Here is a 9,873-nt window from a genome sequence, read left to right as displayed (position 1 = left end):
TTTCCTTGTTTTTTTGCCAAGAGTGTATATGTTATTTATTTATAAAATGTTATATACATAATTGTTATTTATCTCTTACTTATAATTTTTTTTTTGGTAGAAGAATAATTCAATGATATAATAAATTGGTTTTATGCTTGTCATTTATTCCTTTTGTTTTGTTATGCACATAGTTATGAAATCAAGAGAAGTAGCTTTTTGATTTTCATGATGAGGCATCTGAGTTGTGTTGTGTGTGTATTTTAATATACATAGGAATGAAGATGGTGAATTGGTGATGTTTTTTTTTTTTTTTTTTAGAGTGCCCCATAGCAGAACAGAACACCATATCATATCTGTGTCTGTGTGTCCCTTCTCCCCTGAGAAAGTGTTGACACATTGTCTTAAACCAACCCACATGTTGTTTTTGGTGTTGGTTGGATTTTGCATCACTTACATTAACATTAACCTTAACCTTAACCTTAATCTTACCCCTTCTTTTGCATTTAGCATACTTTTAACTGCCCTCTCTTCCCTTTTTTCACTCCTTTCTTGCATGCTTTAAACAGACACTCATACACCACTCTTTGTTCCACAACTAACCATTATTCCTGCTCTCACAACTTGTTTCCATCATCATTCTCTGGTGAGTGTTGCTGCTCTTTCATCATCATAATGAATCTTCTCTTTGTTTTGCTTTTTGTTTTCTCTTAACCCCGTGAATTCTTGCAGGCTTTGTCTCCCCGAATCTCCAGAGTATTGCTGATTCGATTGACTGGTCATGGGTCCTGTGAGAGGATTGAAGAAGAAAAGAAAGCCAGAGAAGAAGCATGACAGGAATGGTTCCGCTGCTTCTGGGTCACCCGAGGGAGAGGGTCCTGTAGATTGGTGGGATGACTTGTCAAAGAGGATGAATGGTAGATTTCTCTCTGTCTTTCACTGTGTTCAATAATTCCTTTCGTGTTTGCTCTTCGTTTTTTATCTGTGCTGTTGCTTTTGCTAATGAATCGTGGCCTGCTATGCTCAATGTCTTGCTTTTCTTCTCTATTTTACAGAATAACAGTTTTTCTCCTTTTGTCATGGGAATTCTTTGCACACTGTGTATCTCAAATGCATTTTGGTGTATATGTTAAGGATCCCTAATTTGACTTTCAAGTATTTTGTCGTTCTTATCGTGTTATCTTATCGTACTAATCAAGGAATGGTTAATCACATTATAAATAGCATTATAATAAACCTTGCACAGCTTTGTGTATCATGTAGTACATTATGGGTGTATGAGAAATTCCAAGGAAGTATGGTACTTTCTTCTTGGTGTTGGGCATAGCGTTTTTGTTTCCACATCTTCACAGCCTCATAGGTTTTAAGAGTGTCCATCAGAAACAATAGGGTATAGCTTCTGCATAATTGACCCAATTTGACATAGCTTTTTCAGAATACACGTGTGTCGAGCGTGTGTCCAAAAACACAATCTGGTTTGTCTGTGCTTTCAGTTTTATGTCAGTCCGGAGTTATACTGGACTTAACATTTTGTAACTTATTCGTGCTACTTTTTTGTAGTTGGTTTTGCAGACTTAAAAGTTATGTATGTATTCCCTTACCTTCTCATTTAGGGTGCTTTACAACTTCGTTATTAGTTTGAGCTTCAAATTTTCATTAAAGCAAAAACAAAGTTACTGCTTCTGGCCTTGGTATGGGTAACCTCTCTCATAAATATTTTGCTGGTAAATGAAAGTGTTTCTATTGGTGTTAAGTTGCAGTTCATGCACAATATTTTGGGCATTGCTTTATTACAGTTCTGCTCCATTCACTAGACTTCTTGTAAGGAAGTGACCTGAATTTTGTTAACTGTGAACATGGTTTTCTAGAAATTCTTTTAGAAAGTTGCAACAAAATAATTTAATCAACATAGTACTTCAAATTCAATGTTTTGGTTCCTAAAGTTTTCTTGCTTGTTCATTGTATTATTTCTTGTTCTACTCAAGTGATTAATTAAACACCTAATTATTGCAGCCTGATGCTTGCAGTTGGCATGCATATACTCTTATTAGATTCTTGAGTGAAAGAAACTACAGGAAAAGAAAAGGGGTTTTGAATTATGCAGGAAAAATAAGTGAACAGTCTTTATCTGTATCTTCTATTAGCATTAATGCTTCTCTGGACTGTTTCTTCAAAAGGGTTAATGATGCTTCAATGCTATATCTTTGCTTTGGCTTTGTTTTTTAAATATTTTTATTGACTCCTTACTTCCTAAGCATTTGTTTGAAAAATAAATAAGGAGGAAAAGAAAATGAATGGATGGAAAATAAGGGGAATCAAAATGAGGAAAATTAAAAAAAAAAACAATGTATTAGAGCCAGAAGGCTCTTCCCTGTGTGAAGATATGGAAAGGATCATTTTGTTTAGTCTTACCTTTACATATGAAAATAAGCTAAAAATGAGGAAGAAAGTAGATTATTTTTTCATCATATCCTGCAGCTGAAGAAAAACAAAAAAGAGATTTTGCAAAAGAATGTTTCGAGAAGATTTCTCACTTATTAGTTTTCTCAAGGGAAAAGGGAAGGCGATCAGCAAGCAATATATGAGATGTGTTCTTAGACTTTATACAGATAATACTTTAAGTGGAGTGAATTTATGTTTTAAATTGTAAGTTTATCATGCACAAATATTTGTTGTTCATAAGCCAACGATGTCAGATCATCTGCTTTATGTTTTAAGTTTTACAGCCATGATCTGATTGGTTAGTTTCAAGATGTTGAGCTTTGTGTACTTTTGCTACCCTAGGTGGGTTTCTGTTTATTTTATACTTTAGATAAACAGATCTAGTGGTTTGTAGGACTAGAACATTATTTGCAATGACCATCAAAGTTTTTTATGAGAAGGTATGTTGAGTAGGCATTTTGCTGTAGTATGAGATAAATTATTCCTGACAATCTTGATATCTGCTTACAAATATAACCCTGTCTATATTATGTTTTGTGATCTTTTTGTATAGTACTCTTAAACAAATTGTATCTGCTCATATGTGTATAGTTTTGAAATGGTTCACCTTTCTGATGTATAATGATGTGGGGAATTTAATCAACCATCTACTGTAACCAGACCACATTTACTGAAACCCTTTTTAAATTTTGAAATAGAATTTCTTGAATTTGTTCAATCTTTTATGCTTGAGTATGTGACCACCAGCATTATATTGGTCTTAGCTTAAATTTCTTTTAACCAATGTTTATGTTTATGTTTGATGAACTGGTTTTGGCCTTTAATCGATTAATTTCTTAAATTGCAACATTTCAATGAACATTGAGAATCTTTCAGTTTTTCAAGTAATTAGTTTTTCTCTTGAACTGAATTTGCCAAAAGGTTTAAGTACTTACATTTGGAAAGTAGCAGCAGCTCATGTACATGATAATATGGCTTTGCAGAGACTGTCTTTTTTAAGTAAGACAGTTAACCTACGGTTATAAATGAGCGGGTTGATGATTGCTGTAATCTCAGGAAAACAGAAAAATCTTCTGCTCCCCATATCTTTAAGTGAAAAAGTGGAATAAGAATCAAACATGAGTATGGGATAGAAATATGGTTAATACAATTTTATTTAGTTTGATTTACATTAAGCTTGAACCAGGATATTTCATCAAGTTTGGTGTTTTTCACTCCATTAGTGATATCACTTTTTCATGTTGTTACTTTAAGTTGATATACTTGTCAATAGACATCATTACTATCCAGTTTGTTTCAGTACCCATAACTACGTAATTTACAATGACAGATATGAAATGCTATGATCTAGAATTGCTAAGATCATGACTTATATTAATACCATTTACAGAAGTCCAGGACATGCATTATTTATTCACATCCAATCTCTAATCTAACTAGTAGTTTTAGTATAAATGTAATGCATTCTTGTTCGAACTTAGGGATATTATTGTCCTATACCTCAGATAATAATTTCTTACTCTGCATGTTTTTTTTAACTGTATTATATTTACGTTCATGCATGAACCAGATGCAGTAAATCATTAGTTATTTCTATGTGATTTCCGGGTTCAACTGATATGCATCAGTTTATTATTATATACACTAAAGTAAATTACTTCTAAATTAGTCTATTGCTTAACTATAAAATAAATGTGTAGCTGTTTATCTGGCCTCTTGTTTCAGTAATAAAAAACATATTGTATAGTTTTTTCATTTTCTTTGTTGTGTTTTTGCTCCTCTTAACAAATGAACTTCACTGATTTTTCCAACAAACTGAAGGATTGTGATTTTTCTCACTTAGCATTGGATCCCTCCCTGACCCTTGTCCTTTCAGAGATAGCGAAGGAAATTCATCATATACAAAAGCGTACATTATGAACATTCAGTTTAAAAATATATATATAACTCATGTTAATTGGCAGGTCTTCAGCAGTCTCCATCAAAATGTTTGGATAGCTTCCAGTCTGTTTTCAAGATCTCCAGAAAGACATTTGAGTACATATGTTCTCTTGTTAAGGATGACATGATGACAAAATCTGCACATTTCGTCTTTACAAATGGCAAACCATTGTCTTTATGTGAACAAGTAGCAGTGGCACTGAGAAGACTGGGATCAGGTGAATCCCTTGTCACAATTGGTGATTCATTTGGACTAAACCACTCAACTGTTTCACAAGTCACCTGGAGGTTTGTGGAATCCATGGAAGAAAAGGGTATTCACCACTTGCAATGGCCTTCTACAGAAATGGAAATGAATGCAATCAAATCCAAATTTGAGAAAATACGAGGTCTCCCCAATTGCTGTGGTGTAATTGATGCTACTCACATCACAATGTGTTTACCTGCATCTGAACCTTCCTGTAATGTGTGGCTTGATCACAAAAAGAATCATAGCATGGTCTTGCAAGCAATAGTGGATCCTGACATGAAGTTCAGGGACATAGTCACTGGCTGGCCTGGTAAAATGGAGGACTGGTTGATATTTGAGAGTTCAAATTTCAACAAACTTTGTGAAAAGGGTGAGAGGTTGAATGGAAGCAAATTACAGCTCTCTGGAGAATCAGAAATAAGAGAATATATAATTGGTGATTCAGGTTATCCTCTGTTACCTTACCTTGTTGTCCCCTATGAAGGGAAAGAACTCTCAGAACCAAAAGCACAGTTTAACAAGCAGCACTTAGCAACAAGAGTGGTGGCACAAAGAGCACTGACAAGGCTGAAGGAGATGTGGAGAATCATTCATGGAATGATGTGGAGACCAGACAAACACCGTCTGCCAAGGATTATTCTTGTTTGTTGTGTACTTCACAACATTGTTATTGATTTGAACGATGAAGTGCAAGATGAACTGTCTTTGTCTCATGATCATGACTCTGGTTATCATCAATTGATTTGTGGAGCTGTAGATGAGAAGGGAGTTGCACTAAGAGACAGTTTGTCTCACTACTTGACTGGAAAATTGTCTTCATAAATTTTGTCTTTCATTTTCTTTTGGTTGCTCAAATGAATTTACTAAAATATTGTAGGTTCTAAGAAAGCATATCTTATGGTATAGTGACACCTCCCCAATTTCTAGACTGCAAATGATTTGATTGTGCATGACAATGAAATTGCAGGGTTACCAAACTGTGACCGAGAATAAGGTAAGTCAGTCGTAAATTCACATCTAAATCCTTCTCTGGACATAGTTATTTTTACTAGAATAAAGGGATATGATGATTAGTGTTAGTTGGAAACTATGATGAACATTTTCTTGCAAAACCTTTTTACTGTGAAACAAGGTAATGAAAAATATCAAACACTTTTAAATTTTGAGTACTCATGATTGTACAATATAAAAGAGATTGATGTAGATAGATTTGACTGTGAAACAATGAAATTTGGAAGAGTTTCTATGAAACTTATCAGAGATTGAAAAACTTGCATTAAAGTTTTTTTTTCATTTAACTTATTTCAATAGGTGTCCTATATAAGTTTATAATATGTACTACAGTATAATAATGACACATTAAATAATAATAGAAAATCTTTTATTCAAAAGTATGTTGATTTTATGACAATGAGTATGGTTGGTTTATTAAATAATCTATTGTCTCAAAATAGCTTAAGCAATGTCAAAAAGCAGATAAAGTCAAGGCTCAATGACTTAATCTTCATATTCAGTTTCAGATTAACTTTTATTAATACTCATTCACTTGTTCTTACCTAATATATTTCTTATATATACACACACAAACTAATATTTACTGATAAACATACCAATTAACGGGCAAAAGTACAAAAATCATTCATATAATATGTATGAGTAGCAAGTCATATCTTCAAAATATATTACTAAAATTCCTATTTTTTTAAAATTATTCTATTTTATCTTTATGAAAAAATGTAATGAAGTCTATTATTTTAAAAAGTATATCGGTGAATGTTGAATTATTAATTATCAGATATTAATATTATAAGTTAGTAAAATATTATCACTATTATTTTTATTATTATAAAATTATAGGGAAAAAATGTTTTTTTTTAAAATATGTTTCTTTTGAATTATGTTGGGCTTAAATAAGTTATTTGGTTTTTTTACCAGCATGACAAAAATTCACAAGTATATAAATATTTATATAATTACAAATCCAAACAAATTACAAACCTTCCTTCCCTTTTTCAGTATCTTAACTCGGTTGTACAGAGTTTGACCACTTCTTACATTTAGCTTCACACACTCAGCTAAATATTGTTATTTAAAGCATTCCTACATATATTCTCTCCTCAAATAAATCAGAATTCATTTAGTACTAAAAAGTGTAATATTGAATAACTACAATAACCAAATGTATAAGGATGGTAGGGCTAATCATACATACAGATCCACAAACTTAAAAAAAAAATGACGATGGAATATTTTAGTCTGTTAATAACTTGTTCATTTTTGTTGTTCTTCCATTCATCCAAAAATAATTTGTGTTTAGTCTAAAAGTTTTCTCATTCACAATCTTTCTCTTGTTAAATTCATTTTAAATCCATTTTTATTTTTAATAGACTTATATTTAAAAATTATAAAATATAAAATTATAAATATAACTATTTTAAGAAAAATAAGTCTATATAAATTATTATTTCTACTAATTTAATTAAATAAAAATAAAGTTATTAAAATTTTTATACACTATGCGGAACAAACTAAAAAGTTAGTATTTCTTAAGTAAAATGGGATAAATCAATTCGTTTTCTATCGATCAAATGTGAAACAGATTAAAATGAGATTGATCGACCCGCACTGTTATACGTGTAACATCTCAAAAATTATATAAAATTATATAATATAGAATGATTAAACATTATAATATGGCACGATAGTTTAAGAATACATATGGAATTATAAAACAAAAAATAGAACTTTTATAATGAAGTATAGGATTTACAGTCATCCTACAAGAGGTCAGAAATTTAAAACTTTACAAAATAAGAGTATTTCAAAATAAAGACAACATTTAGGAAGAAGCCTAAAAGCTAGGGGTTGCATCATCTCCCTCCAAAGCTTGCTCCAATGACACCTCTCCTACCTCTGCTCACATCCAATTTGGATGATCATTGCAAAAGAAAAACAAACACATACAGAACAAACAACCAAGCAGCAAGGGTAAGTTAGATTTCTAAAGAGTGTACAAGTTATATAAGACTGGCTAGAATAAAATGAACATGCAAGCAAACAAATCATAGAAGAATAGTTTTATTAGGTTATGTTAGAATTAGACTCGTCCGGACCTAGAATGAATATCGAGCTATGGCGGGTTATGCACTTGTGGTGGCCTCTACTGCTTTGCAAAGCCAATTGCTATGGGTTCCACCCTACCACCACAAGGTTAGTCCGTTATCACTCATTTTGGCCCATTTAAAATGGAGACAACCAAGACTAGGACCTCCTACTCTCACCACATGACATATTCTTCTCTAAGTGAGATGGAATAGCCATTAGAGTGTTAAGGAAAACCCCCAAAACTGAGCTATGTATATTCATTCCAGAAACTTAATTTTTAATCTCACCAAGAGATGTAAATTAATTCATTAAGTCATATTACACCACATGGAACACAATCATTCTTTAGTTATGTCATAAAAACAACTTATACATACTCAAAAATTACATATTTTCAGAAAAACATCACTTATTAATGCAAATATCTTTAAAATCTTTAATTACCAATACTTAATTAATTCAAATAGCTTGGAGACCCTCACTAATGGCTCCGGAAGAGTCAAAACCCCCAGAACGACCTAAAGAACGTCCAAAACGGACATCCGGAATCCCACAAACTATCAAAAACAAAAGCTACAGCAGAAAAGGACGTCCAGCGCCCTTTAGGGACGCCCGAGACCCAAAATTAAAGTGAAACAGCGCGTTGAAGGGCGCTGGGCGCCCTTCAGAGGCGCCCGGGCGTGGATTATGCAGATTTTTCTGCAGATTTGCAAAATCCACACCCCTAAGTTCCGTTTTAGACCTTTTTATGAATTTTTAATCATTCTAACTCAAAATTTAGGTGTATTTAAACTTCTCTAAAGGTTTATAAACATTTCTAACCTCAATCCCTAGCAACTATGCATAGATTTACACTCAAAAACCTCATTTCTCTCAACTTCTGGGCTTAAATCTAAATTTGACACTTAAAGATTGTTTTTGTTTATTTTGACACTTCTAACAAGTCATATTTGACTTATCTAAGTGGTCTAAACTGGCCAAGACTCTCTATGACTCCAACTTCCAAATTTGACTACCCTAGTTCCCTTAATATAGCCTAAAACACCTTGATTTGCTTAATTTTCTATCTAGAATCCTATATACAGAATTTCCTCCACCCCATCATTCCAATTCCAGCATCATATCACAACCATACAAATTCATAAACAACCATTTACAGAATCACATTTGTAGAATCAAATAACATATGATCTCATACACACATACAACCCAATTTTAGTTCAAATAACACAATCTCACCAAAACATTTCACATATGCATTATTTCACAGATTTCACATAATAATCCTAACTCATGCAACTCTAATTTATAAAACAAAACAAAAATTCCCAGCTTCCCTTACCTCTCAGTCGAACAGCTCAAGACACAGGAAACCCCTAAACGCTAAATTTCACTTCAAGGAAGACTAGAATCACCTGCATATTGCAATTTGGTGATGGAAGGCAGATTTTAGAGCATGGTTGAAACTAAAATTTGGGGAAAACAAAATCAATTACATGCAAACCCCAATTGTTGCATGATCCCAGCCCCAAAATTGCACGGAAAGAGAATTGCAACTTACCAGTTGAAGAAAAGGGAAATTGATCAGTAGGTTTCGAAGTCCTCTACGCTGGGAACACCTGAACACCTTTTTCAAAGATTGAATGGTTCAGTGTGAAGAAATTGAGGAGAGAACTCTGAAGAACAAGTTTTCTAGAGAGAGGGTGTTTTAAGCAAATGAACCAGAGATTTCAAAAAAATCTATTTTTATGGTCCATGGGTCTTTAAAATCTGATTTCAAAAGTTTAGAACACCTGTCCTTCTTGGTTTCATTTTTCAGATCCTTACAATACGTATCTCTATCTAATCTTTATTAATATAATTTTAATTTTTAATAAATGTTTTCAAAAACTAAATTTACATTTTATATTTTATTGAATGAAAGGAAAGAAAATACTTGATTTTTTTTATATAAAAATACGCCCAAAATAATATTTTAATAATTATAAAAAAATAATATTTTGATAAAATCTTCTGTATTTCTTTTTATCACGCAATTTTAAAAGAATTTGACATTTTTCCACTTAATTAAAAATAATAATATTTTAATTATTTCTCTCTCTCTCTCTCTCTCTCTATATATATATATATATATATATATATATATATATATATAT

General features: G+C 32.1%; 1 protein-coding gene and 1 long non-coding RNA gene across 2 annotated transcripts; one reads left to right on the top strand and one right to left on the bottom strand.

Annotated features, from left to right (window-relative positions):
* Positions 1-239: 239 nt before the first annotated feature.
* LOC106758915 (protein ALP1-like) lies at positions 240-5,515 on the top strand. Its single transcript, XM_014641929.2, has 3 exons — positions 240-625; positions 712-896; positions 4,386-5,515. The coding sequence occupies exons 2-3, from the start codon at positions 761-763 to the stop codon at positions 5,432-5,434; spliced, it is 1,185 nt and encodes a 394-aa protein (XP_014497415.1). The 5' UTR covers positions 240-625; positions 712-760; the 3' UTR covers positions 5,435-5,515.
* A 1,799-nt stretch (positions 5,516-7,314) lies between these two features.
* Positions 7,315-9,478, bottom strand: LOC111241453. Its single transcript, XR_002667433.1, has 3 exons — positions 9,279-9,478; positions 9,060-9,132; positions 7,315-7,525 (listed from the first exon to the last, which is right to left on the bottom strand). It is a non-coding gene; the product is annotated as an uncharacterized LOC111241453 (long non-coding RNA).
* Between the last annotated feature and the right edge of the window lie 395 nt (positions 9,479-9,873).

The sequence above is a fragment of the Vigna radiata genome, chromosome 4 (assembly GCF_000741045.1).
Source record: "Vigna radiata var. radiata cultivar VC1973A chromosome 4, Vradiata_ver6, whole genome shotgun sequence".
In the NCBI taxonomy this organism is placed as follows: Eukaryota; Viridiplantae; Streptophyta; class Magnoliopsida; order Fabales; family Fabaceae; genus Vigna; species Vigna radiata.
This window is presented reverse-complemented; position numbering and strand designations above follow the sequence as displayed.